The sequence below is a fragment of the Cricetulus griseus genome, chromosome 3, assembly GCF_003668045.3.
Source record: "Cricetulus griseus strain 17A/GY chromosome 3, alternate assembly CriGri-PICRH-1.0, whole genome shotgun sequence".
NCBI lineage: Eukaryota > Metazoa > Chordata > Mammalia > Rodentia > Cricetidae > Cricetulus > Cricetulus griseus.
The window spans coordinates 253,419,064-253,435,861 of record NC_048596.1 but is presented as its reverse complement, the minus strand read 5'-3'; the positions used below and the strand labels follow the sequence as shown (position 1 = coordinate 253,435,861).

General features: G+C 40.7%; 1 protein-coding gene across 2 annotated transcripts in view; it reads left to right on the top strand.

Moving 5' to 3' along the window:
- The window catches only part of Mylk4 (myosin light chain kinase family member 4), a 70,750-nt gene extending 54,630 nt beyond the window's left edge, over nt 1-16,120 (top strand). For both annotated transcript variants that reach the window (XM_035441523.1, XM_035441522.1), the window contains 9 exons: nt 129-234; nt 4,040-4,133; nt 4,211-4,320; nt 5,501-5,642; nt 8,484-8,554; nt 9,333-9,461; nt 10,044-10,196; nt 13,030-13,108; nt 16,079-16,120. In XM_035441523.1, coding sequence (XP_035297414.1) covers nt 129-234; nt 4,040-4,133; nt 4,211-4,320; nt 5,501-5,642; nt 8,484-8,554; nt 9,333-9,461; nt 10,044-10,196; nt 13,030-13,108; nt 16,079-16,120 — 926 coding nt within the window. The remainder of the gene's footprint in view (nt 1-128; nt 235-4,039; nt 4,134-4,210; nt 4,321-5,500; nt 5,643-8,483; nt 8,555-9,332; nt 9,462-10,043; nt 10,197-13,029; nt 13,109-16,078) is intronic.
- The last annotated feature ends 678 nt before the right edge of the window (nt 16,121-16,798 follow it).

The window sequence follows — 16,798 nt, the reverse complement described above, 5'->3', positions numbered from 1 at the left end:
TTATATTCTAGGGTCATTAGGAATAAGACAGGTGGCTGATTGTATACCAGTTTAACGAGCTGACCTTTATTATGAGACATGCTGCTTGATGCTGGAAGAAGGTCAGCCTTTTCCTCCTCCCCTTACAGACGATGGCCCTGCTCCTGCAGCCCCATTCGATCACCGGATTGTACTGGCCAAACATGCTGCAGTGGACAGTTTGTACACCGTGAGCAAATCTGAGATCCTAGGAGGGTGAGTGAGGCCCAGTTTGAACAATGTCTCAGTAAAAGCAGAGAGTCTTCCTGAGGCGGAGCCCAAGGTGGCAGAGATGTTTGTTGCTCTTGACTGGAGAACTGCAAACACTATAAAACAAACATTTAAGAGTTTTTAACCATTTTTGAAAATTGTCACTTGTCCCAGATGGTTGACGTGGTAGCTATACTTCCCATTTAGCATCTGTTTTATTTACCTTGTCATAATGTCTGAGAGTGGGAAAAACCCAGTATGAGTCACAAGAAGAAGGTCCTGGAACTGTCCAAAGCCAGCTTTAGCCCTTCAGGGATGAAATGCAGGAATGTTCTGATCTATGTATTTCCAGTGGTGTGCATTTCACCTTTCTATCATTCTGCCTGGTTTTCCATTTAGCTGTTACAGCATGAGGTGCTATTTTCGTTTCAATTGATTGCTTTCCTCACTGAAGAGCTCATCTGAGTGTCATCTAAGTGCACACTTTCTCTTAAAGAAGAAAGATTAGAGTTCATCAGGGGTCAGGGTTACACTGGGGACCTTTTCCTTTCCTCATTCATCCACAGTCTCCTGTAACTCAAAGCCTGCCTAACAGGATTTACTACAGGGGGTAACAAATTGTAGCATATATACAATCAACCCATGGGGAATATACATGATACCTCAGAGTGGTTTCCTCAGGACATTAACAGGCAACCAGTTAATTTTGTAAAGCCATGTCCTCTCCTTACCATTCCACATTCCTTTGCCCTCTGCCATGTAGAAACACCTGAACTTTTTCTTCCTTGACAACTGATCTTGGAGAACTCTCTACAGGCCCGTGGGGGATGGGATGAGGGAGAAATGAGGATTCAGAAACCCAAGTACAAGACTGTAGTGATTGTGTCTTCTGGGACGTCAGTGGCAAACCAGCAACTACACCTCTGAAGGATAATCGTTATTTGCAGAAGAAACTTTGAAATAATTCCCAGGCTTTGTGCTGCTTTGTGGGCCAAGGTTTGTCAGTGGCTCCTTTAAAAGTTCTCATCAGCCTCTTTGGGTGCAGTTGACTTTGAGGTCTGCCATTGCTTGTTGTTGGCTCACCTCAGCATTGGTGGCCATACCGTGCTAAACAAAAAACAAATAGGTGAGAAGAGCATAATTAAGTGTGTATTGTTTCAAGATGTGACATGCCCACCAAGTACATGTTGCTGTAAGTGGTGAGGATTTCTTACACAGTGGCTTATCTTTTACTCGGAGGAGAAATTGAAACAGGCTAAATACCATGGAATTCTTGGCAGTTTTCCTGGGTTCATCTCCTGTTCTGTGTCATTTGGGTATTTATATATTTGTCTCATCATTACGTTAAAAATCTCTCCCAATGTGTATAAAAGCTCAGCTACTAGGTGGCATTATTGGGAGATGGTGGAGCCTTTAAAAAGATGGAACCTAGCTGAATGAGATCAGGTCACTAGGCATATGTCCTTGAGGGCAGTAGTGAAACCTCAGTGACTTCTCATCCTCTTCTACCCTTTGCTTCCCGGCTGCCAGGAAGTGAGCAGCTCTTCTGCCACCATGAAATGCTGTGAGGCTACACACCCAAAGCAACAGGGCCAGTTGCCTGTAGCTAGAACCCTCTGAAATCATGAGTCAAAACAAACCTTGGTTCACACAATGGAATTCTGATGAACACAATGCTTCATGCCTGTGTTCGGGCTAGCATGAGACTACCAGTATGATATTCCAGCATGGATGCTATGAGGTGACCTCAATATCAAGGTCCTTCCAGAATAAATCATGTGAGATGCCCAGCAAGGAGATATCACTGGAGTCAGACAGCGATAGGACATCACTGCTGACCAGACAGTTCTAAGATTAGTGCTAATGAGGGGTAAAGACATCTTCTTAATGACAGTTACATGAGAAGTACTTGGGACTATGTTCATATGTGTGCCAGCACAGAGGGCCTCTATAGTGAATGTTGGAATTGAAGTCACCAATATGTTTTTGGTAATGCAGAGTAATTCTCCAAGATCCACCTACTTCCGTGGAGTTTGGGCTGCTACTACTCCTGTACACGCCAAACACAGTCACTCTTATCTCTGCAGGCAACAGTAATGTGGTCTTTTTCTGGTTCGTTGTTATGGAACCTTCCATTTCACTCTCTTCCATGTTAGCCACCAATGCACAAAGTAGAGACATGTGCCTTGCCTTACTTTATTAAATAAACATTAAGGGAAGCAAATCAAGTTGCTCATATGTGTGCACTTCTGAATATGATTACATAATTGAGAAGCTATAGTATTCTGTTTTCTATTATAATGAAATACTGAGGTCTGAGCAATATATAATGGACACAGGTTTAGTTAGTCTATAGTCCTGGAGAGTCAGGAGCATGGTACCAGCATCCACTTTGCTGTGGTGAAAGGTCCTTTTGCTGCATCACATCATAGTGCACATCATGGAGAGTGAGAGAAAGAGCTAGAAAGGAGGAGAGAGAAGAAGGGAAGAGACAGAGACACTAAAGGTGATAAGGTTTGCTTTATAACTACTCTTTCTTGAGAACTAACTAGAGCCCAATAAGAACTTTAACAATTCATTCTGAAGACCTCTAATGACACCGTTACTTACAACTAGGATCCAACTCTTTAAGGCTCTACGCAACTACCAACACCACCTCTGTTCTGATGACTCAGTTCTGATGACCACTTGAACCTAAGGGGATACATGTAAGCCATATCCATAGAAGCAGCTCTCCTGTAAAGCATTAAACTGACATCTGAGCTAACCTAAGAGTCTTCCTTGGGTCTCTTTGGCTACAATATGTACTTTTGATTTTATGTATCTATGTGCAATACTGTTATTATTTTATTTAAATGCAGTTTCTAGAATGATTTTTGATATCCCTGATCCACAGGTTTATTGATCATATGCTTACAAATTCCAATTTTCTACATTCATATGTATTCAGAAAGACTCTATGTTATCTACAGTAGTGGGTTTTTAAGTTTTTGTATCAAATCAGCTGAAAGTGCAGATTCTGGGGCCTCATCTTCCTATGTGCACAGGACAGATGCAGGGTCAAGGAGACTCTATTCTTTTTTCCCCCAGAAGTTATTTTTAATGTCTATGCTAAATAAATAACATTTCAACACAGGATAAGATTGTCAGATATTCATCTAAGTAAAATGTACAGAGATACATTAACAATTCAAATTCTAAAATCAACCATCTTCATAGGAAAAAAAGCCTTGATTAAAATTTTCAAGTTATTCCTCTTTTAAAAGTTAAATTTCATATTGGACAAAATAGATCAAATCTACCTTCCAAAATGAATTATGGCTTAAAATTAATCAATTACTTCAATGCCATGAGTTATGAATGCAACTTAGTCATCACTCTGCTTTAACCACCATCCTTAATTCAAAATTCAAGGGAAACCTGTGTACACCTACAGGAGATAGTGATCAGATTCCTCTGCCCCAAACAACACTAAATATTAGCATCCTGCTGAGGCAAATTAACTTCTAGGATTTAGGTCAAGACAGCAGACATGAATATAATTCAGGACATAAGATTTTTCAGGGCTTTCCCATTCCCTTTACATACCAGAGATTTGTAATGGACAATGTTTCTGACTTGGAGGAATAACAAAAGACAATCACAGCTTCCATGGGGCATATAGGAGACCCATAGAATTCACCTTGGGCAATGTCATTCCAGGTGCCGAGACATGCTTGCAATGCCTGGGAACTCATGTTGTCCACCTGGCAGGGACTGCTGCAGAGCCTTGTAGACTACCGTGCCTCACTAACTGTCTGTTCTTTGGCAGGGGGCGTTTTGGCCAGGTTCACAAGTGTGAAGAGAAAGCAACTGGCCTGAAGCTGGCTGCTAAAATCATTAAGATCAGAGGTGCAAAGGACAAGGTAAAGGCCACGGGAGGTGTCTCCTCTCCCTCTGGGCCAGCCTCCACCACACTAATGAACTCTTTCCTTCTCCTCAGGAGGACGTGAAGAACGAGATTAGTGTCATGAACCAGCTGGACCACGTGAACCTCATTCAGCTCTATGATGCCTTTGAGTCCAAGCATGATATCATTCTAGTCATGGAGTAGTAGGTGTCCTGTCCCTCCCATGCACCTTCACACACCTTCTGCACAACACCATGACTCAGCCAGAACCATGGGCAGTGCACCATTGGATCTGAGCTGCAGAAGACACGAGATCTTGTCAGAGTCAGAGGGGAAATTGCTTCTTAGTGCAATCTCCCAGTGTGACTCACTGATCAGATGCAGCAGGACAAAATAGATGGGGCCTGTATCTAAGCTCTGTTGTCCCAAACCAACTGTGCAACCTAGGGGAAAGTGGTTTGTGAGCTTTGTTTCCTTCAACAGTGATTTCCTTCACCTTTGGGCATATGTTCTGAACCTTTAATGGATGACTAAAATTGGGAACAGCGCTGAGCCTATCAGTGCTTAAATACCTATGGTAAAGATTAACTTATGAGTTAGCAGCTCATCATAAAATAAGTTGATTACAACAATATATCAAACAAAAATTATGTGAATGCAGTCTCTATCTTAGAATAGCCTGTGCTACACTGATCATAGGTGACCATGAGTAGCAAAATGAAGCTATGGATGGGGGGTGCTGGTTAAGTATTCCAGAACACAAAACACATCTAAAGCCCCTGATACCAGGCTAAGCAGTTTCATTTCAGAATCACTTATGTAAAGACTCAATAAGCTCAGGTGGCCTAGCATGTGATGCCCTGGTTTTCATCCAAGGTCTACAAAGTCCTACACCAGCACACCCACCACGAGTAGTTCTCAAGTAGTTCTACACCTAACATACATTGGAAGTGGGTTTGTTTTGTTTGCCATAGTACATTAGGCATTTGGAAAACTACTGTATCCGGCATCAGCCACATAGAAGCACTTTGCCATTAGACTTAGTCTCAAAAGGTGAAGACCTTGACTCATTGTCTGTTAATACTGGAATCCCACCTGAGTGTGTCCTTGAGTCCTCTTCATCCCCAATATCTGTTAAGTGACACACACAGACTCACCTAGAGTACATGCAGCCACTAATGACAGGGACTTAGAGACTTCGGTTGTATGACATTGAAGGTATATAATAAGGTACACTGAAGGTGTTCAACATAAGCATCGTGTATTCCATGCAGCAAAGAAGGCTAGGAAACAGCTGTTGCAAGAGCTAGAGGAGCTTGGGCAGCAACTTAGCACAAGAAACACATGTGGTGTTCATGGATTTTTCACCCCTTCCCTCTGCAGTGTGGAAGGTGGGGAGCTGTTTGATCGCATCATTGATGAAAACTGTAGTCTGACAGAGCTGGACACCATCCTGTTCATGAAGCAGATCTGTGAGGGGATAAGGTACATGCACCAGATGTATATCCTCCACTTGGATCTCAAGGTAGCGCATCCTTTTCACTCCATGAAATGTAGAGCGTCATTAGCCCTGGTCTGCATGTTCAGGGAAACATTATGTACCAGTCTTGGAAAGTTGTGTTGTCTCTGGTAATGTTCTCAGGAATTAATAATAATATGGAATTTTTTCCTTTTTTTTTTTTTGAGAGGTGTCTTGCCTCTTCACCTCCCCCAGCCATGAACTTCTGGGTTCAAGCTATCCTCTCAAATCCAGCCTCCTCATTTGGTGGGAGAGACTCATATCACACCGCCTAGCAAAATCAGGATTTTTATCTTATTCTCAACTCCTGTCACTACCTTCGGGGACTAATATTTGCATGCCCATCTTTAGAGCCTTTTGTTGAGATTATTATAAATGACCTCTATTAAATCAACACAGTTGGCCATTTCCTCACAAGTGTACAATTCAATCCAGCACCATCCCCACACTATTCCTGCCATCTCCTTGCTAGCAGGGGACATGGCAGGGGTCTTTTACTCTTCGATTCCCAAGTTGTAGCTACTGTTTCAGATTCTAAGAATCCCCAGTAGCCTCTTGAATTCTCCTAGGACATTCTGGTTTGGGATTTACTTTCTTATGGATTTGCTAAAACACCAAGTAGAAGCCCTAGAGAATGGAATTCAGGGCAGCTAGAGGGTGGGGCTGCAATGCCAAAGAGAAGGGAGGGTAGTTGTCACAAACCAGAAGCCCTGAGGGAAGCCAGTCCATTTCCTTCCTCCTCTTTCTCTCTCTTATTATGAAGTCTCCATCACTTTAGATACAACCAACAAAAGACTCAACCCTCGTAAGGCCGATCCAGCCTACGTTAGAGTTAGTATCATGAAGTGCATCTTCTTGTGTGGCTTGATCACTTTCTCATTTCCCTGTTTGCACAGCATGCCAGTGAGATAAATTGTGTATTCTATGTAACATACCATATATTGTAAGTCTCCAGGGAAGGTACAGCTGGATAAATCTAGCCTCCTTAAATAGGTTTCCATGGGCCTCTCTCTTCCCACAGCTTGGCTTCCCTCACTGTCTTGATTTATGTGCCTTGACTTTCCCATTTACCGTTGCATAGCGGGAGGAAGGGGGGGCATGGTACATAAAACGACAAAGTCAGAGGTTAAAAATCATTAGCAAAGTCCTTAGCTACAAACTCAATATGATAATGTGCATTTTTCAAGGAGCACTTTTGTTCACTGTGGATATTCTACAGATATTCCTAAAGGGATTTGATTGGCAACTGGAGCCAGGAGCTGACCTAGCATAAGTCAAATAGCTCCATCTGTGGCTTTGTAACATTGATTGAAGACTTGCAATGGGCAGTTTTAGTTATGGTTTATATATAAAGTTAATAATAAAGGTGACAGCTGGATGGGTCACGAAGGACCAGGTTTCTTCAGAGAGCTCCTTGGAAGAAAAAAGACTGAAGACATTGAGTTTGCATCCTTGCAGGGAGTCAAGAAGTGACTTAAAAGTATTCTTTGTAAATTTATTTTCTGAAAATCTTATCTGAGATGATAGACATTCTTAGTTTTAGTATCACAGAAATTATTTTTTTGAAGGGCCCTCAAAGATGTTTCTTTATATTCTGCAAAGGAATTTTGAGGATACCATGGTTTTCTTTGATAATGGAACAGCTTTTATTTGTTCAACCCATTGTTTAAATATGACTCCAGCTACTCTAGTATGGTACCCATCTCTGTATAAAATGGTTTTTACTCTCAGACATCTGTTTTAGAGACACTTTAGGAAAGGGCTTCCAAAGATATTATACACAAGCAAATGGACAATTAGATGTTGATATGGAGACACTACATCATTTCACAAAGTGTGTCTGGGTTTCTGCCTTGCTTGGAACTCCTTTCCACCAGACTGGATGTGGAAGGAGGTGTGGTCCATGTAAAGGATGGGTATAAAATCCCGGGTACCTGGCAACTTTGCTACGCCCCGCTCTTAGTGGAGTTGAAATTACAATTTAAGAGTTCTTGGCTCTTCTTTGAATATGCTATTTCTTTCTTTCTTTTTTTAATGGATGACCTTGGCTTTAAATGAAATTACTTATTTTTCCCAGACTTAAGGTTTTCTATCTCAATAAATATAGCTATATCGGCAGGACATTCCAGGGACACTAAGTAGTAGTGCTGTAGCTTGATTTCATCCCCTCCCCCAAGCCTGTCAGATTAGCAGGGCCAAGTTTTACTAGTGTCTAACTTCCAAGGGAACGCTTAGTCAAGGACTTTAAGCACTGAGACCGAGCTCAGCAAAACCTTGGAATTTTGGAGATGAAGAATGAGTAGGAGACAAAACCCTTCCTTTAGCATGCGACTCTCCCATAGACAAAGCACAAGGGAAAAATCTGGAGGTCAAAAATGTTGGCATTATATTGCGGATTCAGTGTGGCTGTTTAAGTGAATCAGGCCTTTTCTCTTGGAACTCGTAAATCTTGAGGGAAATATTCCTCCAAGAAGGAAATACACTTAATACTTTAACAGGAGGAGGGCTCTTTCAGTTCTGAACTGCGCTCCACCAGCCCGTTTGGAAAGTACTGGAACAGCCTCCTCTGTCTTTCTCTCCTCTAGAAGGCCCCTGCTTGAACTTGTCCATTATGGCAATCTGTAAAACCATGAAGAGGGACAGGCAGGGTAGTGCAAGGTTGGCAGGCTACCCACAACCTCATCCACCACATAATTAAAGGAGAAAATACCCACACAGACAAACCAGCTCCCTAGTGAAAGGCCTGATATGTTTTCCTGAGCATCTTGTATTTTTAGTTGTGGTTCGAGGACAATTTGAGTGAAAGATGGTTGTTTTCATTGCTAATGTGTCTCTTTCTCCTGGCAGCCTGAGAACATCCTGTGTGTGAATCGGGATGCTAAGCAAATAAAAATTATTGATTTTGGATTGGCCAGAAGGTATGTCTGTTCAGCTGTAAGTACAGGGATAGAAGTAGGAGATGAGATGCCAGTTCATTCTTTGCAAAGACTATCTGATATGCCCCAGATCTCATGCCTTCATTTAGAATTAACTTAATGAAAATTGCTTTTACCCTAACCCTGTTGGACTTTAGGTATGAACATTGAGAAGTTTCTATAATGCATGTTATAAAAAAGAAGTGAAAACTTAGTCCAGTGAAGTTTATTAACTTATAATGCATAAATCCAGAATTTGTGTTTATCATAATTTTTATATTTGTTCCATTTATAAAAAGAAGGTTTACTTTTAAAATGTTAGTAGTTTAAACAAGATGTAGAAGGTTCTGATTTCTTAGGGGAACAAATAATTTACTCGGGCATATTAACAGCTCAGCACATTAATGCCAGAAGTCAGATGCTGTGTGTTATTGCAGCATTGTGTCAGTTTGGAAGGATTTGTTCTGCCATGTGCACGCGAAGGACTGTGTCAGGGTATTAGTTACAATACCCTGTTTGGATGTGTCAGTTAGTCAGAGTGGCTGTCTTGTAACTGCTTCTGAATGAATATTAAGGTTTTATATTTTACTTTTGAACCTTTGGCATGTTAATCAGTTTTTAACACTAGCACAGATATGCAATTTCTGGTAAAAAGTTTATGTTTTGTTTACTGCATAACTGAAGTTAGTTTTGCCTTAGAGATGGTGCTGTTTTCAATGTTCATTAATTTTGATTTTTGATTGACACACCCAACCCTCCCACCTTGTTCCCTCAATTTCAGATACAAACCCAGAGAGAAGCTGAAAGTGAACTTTGGAACCCCAGAATTTCTTGCCCCTGAAGTTGTGAACTATGATTTTGTTTCCTTTCCTACGGATATGTGGAGTGTGGGCGTCATCACATACATGCTGTAAGCAGCTCTCCAGTCTCTCACACACCCATCCTTAACTCGGGAATATTCTAGGAGGCTTCAGATCTTCTAGAATAACACAGTGCTGTCTCCTATTGCTAAGGTTTTGTTGAGTCTTATAAGTGAAAGGAGTCAATTCCTTTTTCCACTGTATCTGAAAGAAAAAAAAAAGAGATCTGCATGTCTTCTTCACAGGTCACTTTGAGTCCCAGGATATCACTAAGAGTCCTGAACATAGTTTTAAAAAAAATCCTAGGCATTGATCTCTTCGGATCAGTAGACACTGATCTGCTTGGATTGCACCTCAGCAGTGACATTCTGGGGTTTGCCTTCTGAGTATGTGACAGTAGCTTTTCTTACCAGCTGTAAAATATTGGAAAAGACATTTTATTTGATTGTTTGAGATTTATTCAAGTATAGCTACAACCTTCAGTACTGCAGTTGCTTACTTGGGAGTTGGAATATGAAACATAGGCATGGTCCTGACAGCAATGATGTAGTATCTAAACTGCAACTAAAAACTATCTGTAAAAGATTGAAGACTGTTGAAAAAATACTTACCATGAATTCTGTGTCTTGTAGACTCAGTGGCTTGTCCCCTTTTTTGGGTGATAATGATGCAGAGACTCTGACCAATATCCTGGCATGCAGGTGGGATTTAGAAGATGAAGAATTTCAGGACATCTCAGAGGAGGCCAAGGAGTTCATCTCTAAGCTCCTAATTAAGGAGAAGAGGTAGCCAAATTCATCTCGTGTTGTGGGAGGAGTAGATGATTAGGTGCAGTCTGCACCCTGGAGTTAGTAGACCATTCCCTCAGTGACATCCATAATGCTCGAATAGGCTCTGGATGCAATGATGTTTGAATCCTTGATCCTTGCTAGAACTGTTTCAGTCATGAGGCTGGATGGGACTGAAGCACTCGTCTCTTTTTGACTTTTGTAATGAAGTTCCCTCCAGCAGTCAAGCCCTTCTGGTCGACCTCAGGTGACCTGCCCTCAATCCTTTTCATGTCTATCAACGTTCATGGGCCAGACAGTGCAATCTGCTTTTTGGACATCATTTCTTTTAATCACAGCCCTTAAGTGCCAGAGGAAGAAGTTTCTGTTGTGACTACTTTATGATGAGACAGTATGTAGTTAGCCTATGATCACATTGCTAGGAAGGGGCAGAAGTGACACTAAATGTAAGTTGATCTTCCTCCAAGCTTACATTGTAGGCTGTCAGATAGCCTTACATTTTTCTCGCATGCTAAAAACACATTAATTTAAATGTTAGTGGATGAACAAGTATGATATTAAAATATAGGGACTTGATTTTAAATTCATAGAGTGAGAAGGACGCTGTGAGTAGCCACTTTAGATGACTTTATATTTGAACTATATGACAGTAAGTCACATTTAAGATCTTCAGAGCCAATAACAGCTGCTTTATTGTCCTTATAGCATTTGGGCCCACTGATAAACATAATTGTGAAGGAATAGGAAAGAGAAAGTTATGGACAGTAGGAGAAAAAACCTAGGTAACTGGTAATGGTGGGGGATTCTTTTACAGTTAACTGGCTGACTATCACTAGGAAATAAGTCAAGAATGGTCTGAAACTCAGCTTTTACACTAGGCTGGCCTTGAACTCATAGAGATCTGCCTGCATCTATCTCCCAGGTGCCTCCTGAGATTAAAGGCATGCACCATCATGTCTGGCAAGATAGTTCTTTTTATAAAGAAATGATACAAACCAGTACATAAACCAATGGGGCCAGATCTGAGTCTCTAGAGCAATGGTTCTCAACCTTCCTAATGCTGTGACCCTTTAATACAGTTCCTCATGTTGTGATCCCCAACCATAAAATTATTTTCATTGCTACTTCATAACTGTAATGTTGCTACTGCTGTGAATCATAATGTAAATAATTTTGGAGATAGAGGTTTGCAGGAGTTGTGACACACAGGTTGAGAACCACTGCTCTAAAGTGTGAGGAGACTTAGCCGAATAATAACACCAGTCTGAGAAAAGGGGCAATTTAGAGAGTTAATTCATTTGTCCTTGACTTCTAGAGGCAATAACAGCCAAGCTTGTTATTGTTTTACATTTAAAGATCCTAGACAATACAGAGATGGAAAAATGCCAACTTTTTTCAACTTTGGAGGTTGAAAAACTGCATTTACTGTGAACTCTCTCTCTCTCTCTCTCTCTCTCTCTCTCTCTCTCTGTGTGTGTGTGTGTGTGTGTGTGTGTGTGTGTGTGTGTGTGTGGTGTAACTCCTGGAAACTGCTGTGATGTGTGGAGGTAATCACTGCAATTTCATGTAAGGAAAGTGATGCTGAGAGTCACCGAGTCAGAAGGCCAGTGCAGCGCAGACCCAGAAGCAGGTTTTCTGGACTCAGGCATCTTTAGTTCTGCCTACTCCCACAGTCTGGGGGCTCTTTAGTATCCAAGAAGTATCAGATCACATTTTGACAGATGAGCACCTAACTGAGTCTTCAAATCAACACTTGGATGAAGCTCAGGCCAAATATCACTGTCATCAAATAAGTATCTGGGGTCCAAAACTGAACCTGAAATATTATTAAAAGTCAGTTATGAGTACGGTCTTAGTGACTTAATAGATTTGAAACATTTTTCATTAGAGTTTAGGAATAATTATCTTTCAGCACCATCCCTGTGGAGTGGTCAAGGGACCCAACAGCAAAACCTTAGGGTACTAAGAGATGAGATTGGTGGAGCTGAGTTTTTAGTAACTTCTGTGAGGTCAGGGTCCTATAATGGTGATTTTTTTTTCCTCAACAACTTCATTGCAAGTAAAGACTGACATTTTGATATTTGACATCCAATAAAGCAATTGTATTGAGGTGATCCTCCACATTGAGGCTTCATGACTGCTAGAAAATATTTGATATTTTTCAGAAGTTGCACTCATAGTTTTAATTTGAATAGTTACTTTCATGCGATATTTTTCAGCACACCACGTAAGTTTATAAAGTTTAGAGTTAGGATGCAATATGGGCTTTATTAATCTTCATGTTATTTTTTGAAAATTTGTAACCTCCCTTTTCATCTCCATGAGAATATAGTTTCTTTTTATAAAGTAATCTAATATATTCTATTATGATTATGGTAACTCTTCCAGCTCTAAACTTGCCAAAACTCCTTCATTCAAAAGTTAGCAGACATATTGAAAAGACTTCCCATGCAAACAGCTTCTGTATTCATTGAGGGTTACTGTAGCATTTATCCTTATAATTAAGAGATGTGCATTTATTTCTTCATGGTCTAGTAAGAGTTCAATTTATGAAGTCCACATGTCATTTCACAGAATAATTACTTATGTTTGAAAAAAACATTCAATTATTATTAAGAATTTGATTATTGTCCTGATTGTATGACCAATGTTGTCACTGTGGTTAGAGCTATAATTCACATCTGGACATTTTCATTCCACACAAATCCAGAAGACAGGCTTCAGTGTGAGTTAGCCACTCCACCAAAACCTGTGAACAGAGCCAAAGAGAAATTGCTGATGTAGGCATGATTCGTGGGTTCCTCTAACAGGCTTCTGAATTTCCCTTTAGTTGGAGAATAAGTGCCAGCGAAGCTCTCAAGCACCCGTGGCTGTCAGACCACAAGCTCCACGCCAGACTGAGAGCACAGGTGACCATGCTTCCTGCTTCCTCTCCGTTTTCCACTTGCCTATCTCATCAGATTCTATAGATAACTCAGCCTGAGTTGAGACGCTGTGAGATTTCTCATAATGTCTTTGCTCACAGCAAATCTTGTGCTAGAAATAAATTGCTATTTGAGACATTAATGTTATATTTTATATATGCTTCACAGATTGCTTTTAGCATTATGAAATCATTGTATCTGTTGTAAAATGTATTGCACCACAAACTCACACACACACATATACAGATATATAGCCCAGGATATATAAAAACAGTTTGGAGAAGATATGTTAATATACATTTAGGAGAATTCTCTCTCTAACACAAAATTCACAATTCTAAAATCCATGTCTATCTTGTATACTTTATTCTCCTCTGGGTACCAGATCTTTGAATGCTCAGCTTGGTATGAGCATGTTTTAGCATATGTGAAAGAGATTTATATTGGAGACTAAAGTATTTATTGATGATAATGGAGTCCCCACTATTGTAATCTCTTAGGGTGAAATATCTCTCTGTTCCCATCACCTTAGTGTTTGCATTCCAACTCCCTCATCTTTTTTGGGGGCGTGGGTGGGTACAGATTTCATACATCCTAGATGTATCCACTTGGGTCTTCTCAGCCCTACATCAAACTCATTACCATCTTACCTCACTTTCAACCATCCTTCCAGCAAAGAATGCCCATTATATGGTACCAATCAGTCCATGAGCATCTCTTGTTTCCTTCCTGTCTCTGTCCCCCATTGCATATTTCATTAATATCCAAGTTCTGCACCTTGTATGTTCTAATTGCTTTAGGAATATCTCCAGCTCTCTTCAGTCCATGTTGCCCTTGCCTGGGACACCTGCTTCTAGAATTGCTACAGTAGCCTCCTAACTGCCTTCTCTGCCATATATGCTTTTTCCTTCCAAATAACCATGTTTTTTTTTTTTTTGAGATAACACAAAGGCAGATGTACCACATTAAGTAGCTTTACTCAACACTTAGGCTTAACTGGGATAGATGAACATGGAGACAGCAAGCAACCCCACCTTCCAGCCTCTACCTTATAAGGATGTCTCTGCTGTGTGCATTGGTTGAGTGGCCGGTGGCAGGCCTGGGACAGCACACACTCTCCACATTTCCATTTACTCCTGCTCTTCTCTTCATTGTCCACACTCCCTGGGGTTTGGAAAGGAACTTCTCTCCAACCAGCAAACCTTGGAATAACTACTTTAGGTTCTCACTTTTTCCACATCCAGTTTTTATTGAAATTAAATCTACATCTAAATTCAGCATCAGTACTGCGTTTTATTTGTGTCTGAATATACCTTTCCTTGATAATTGGTACTGATGCCAAATAAAAATAGACTTATTACCTAGCCAGTACTTCACCCAGACTGCATAAACTGCTTATTAGGGTGACCAACCTATTTTGAGCTCATTTTCCACCAATGTATTTTTAACCAGGAGTCTAAATACACTTTGACATGTCAGGACAATATAGAAACCACAGCCAGGAATTAATGACATTATACAGACTAAAAGCATTCAAAAGTATTTTTAATCATGTGACCACAACTACAAAAATCACCTTTTTGTTTTCCCACCCAACTGGTGACACTGAAGCAAACTGATATCACAGGAAAATAATTTTTAAAATTTCTGTGCATAAGTCTAGTTATTATTAAAGTTATACTTGCTGATGGGACATGTCCAGAACTTTACATTCAAATCACACCAAAGTGCACAGCAAATTAAATAAAAATATTAATACCTTAAAAAAATAAAGCTATGCTTGCATGGAGCTGGCTGTAACTGCTTTACAAAGATCAACACATGTAACCCTCACGCTGACCTCGTAAACCTGGAATTATTACAATTGCCATTATGTAGATGAGACCACCGAAGTGGAGGCAGGGGAGTGCTCGTGTATGGGCAGAGCTTTCTCATACTCCTGATGGATGGAAGGGGCTGGGAGCTTGTTTCCAGGCCCACTCTGGTGCTGTATATGTTTACATATGTTTGCTGTACCTGGGTGCCCAAATCCTGCCAGTGTATGGTACTTTTCAGTAAAATACAGGCTGAGCATCCCTTATCTATAGTGCTTGGGACAAGAAGTATTACAAATGTTGGATCTCTTTAGATTTTGGAATATTTTCATATATGAAATGATATATTGTATAATGAAAATCTATTCATCTATCTACATATATTTTCACATACATATGTATGTGTATATCTTAAGAATGGGACCCCATCTGGGCATGGAATTCCCTTGTTTTATGCACACTACACGCGTGCCGTCTTCAGGAAGTAGTGTGCAGTGTGTTCAGGGCACCTGCACTTTTATTATTAGCATACAAAGTCAGGAGTGGACTTTTCTACTTAATGGAGCTATGTTGTTGGAACTCAAAAAGTTTTAGATTTTGAAGCATTTTAAATTTCAGATTTTTGGATTAGGGGTACTAAACTTGTGTTGATACTAAATTTTTGCATATTTACCTTTGAAATAATCTAGTTCTTATATGTTGTCTAAAATAAGAATATACTTTGTATTAAAATGTCTATCTCTTAAATCTTCCCGTGCCCCTCAACACCCCTATCCACTACACTAGTCTTAACCAGAAGCAGCCATGCCCTTTAGTTGTCATAGCCCCAACACCATGAGTACTGGCTCTTCTGCTTTGCTAAAGTGGGCTTTGAGCAAACACACATTTGCAAATTAAATCCAGTGAGGGAGTGAGTGGGTTGACGCCGCTTCAGCGGAAGGAAGGGAACTGATGACTGGATGTGAGGAACAGAACAGGTGTGTCTATCAGAAGGTTGCTGACAATATTATCCTCTTGGATGTCTCTGGAAGATCACCATGAACCCAGAAGCAAATGATCAGTTCTTCACATGCTCTTCTATTGTAAATCAGAAACTGACAAAAGCTGTTCCAATCCCTCCTCCAATGTTTTGTTTCCCTAGAAGAACTGCAACTCTGGTGCTCAGAACCTCACAACCAAGTAACTCATGGAAGGAGTCTATTCAAAAGGTTGGTCTCAAGTTTCCCTACCTCCTCCCATGGGAACAAATACCATTACATTTGTTTGGGAATACCTGGGATTGCACCCCAGGAAAACCAGATTCCAATCATCATGAAAATGTACTCCTCTGTTCTTGGGAGCGTTTGCTGAGTGGTGTCTGTGTTGCTTACGTGAATGGGGTAGGAGGGAAACTGGGTATTGCTTGCACAGATACTGAGTGACGCAGACAGTGTTTGGGCTGGTGGGTAGGAAAGGCTCCAATCAGATTATTGTGTTTTCTTCTCTCCAGCTTTATCATGTCCTAGGAGAGGAAGTGCAGCTCCCTATTGTGTGGGTTGTAGGTAGTCCACTGTGCCAGCTTGCAGAGTGGCCCCACTGAGATAACACAGACAGAGACCTGAGAGTTCTTAGCTCAGTAGGCCCCAGGATTTGCACAGAAATTGTCTCAGGTTACCCTTATAGTTGTGATACCTGGGCAATGAAATAGCTCACCAGAGGCTATGCAAACTTCACCTGAAAACTGGAGTGAGATGCCCTGATATTCTAGAAGTTAAAACCTGCATTCCCCCACACAGCAGCTGCCTCTGACCCCAAGAAACATCATTCCACACAAACTCAGGTATGGTCCCTCAGTGCCATGTTCAGTTTTGTTGCACTATAA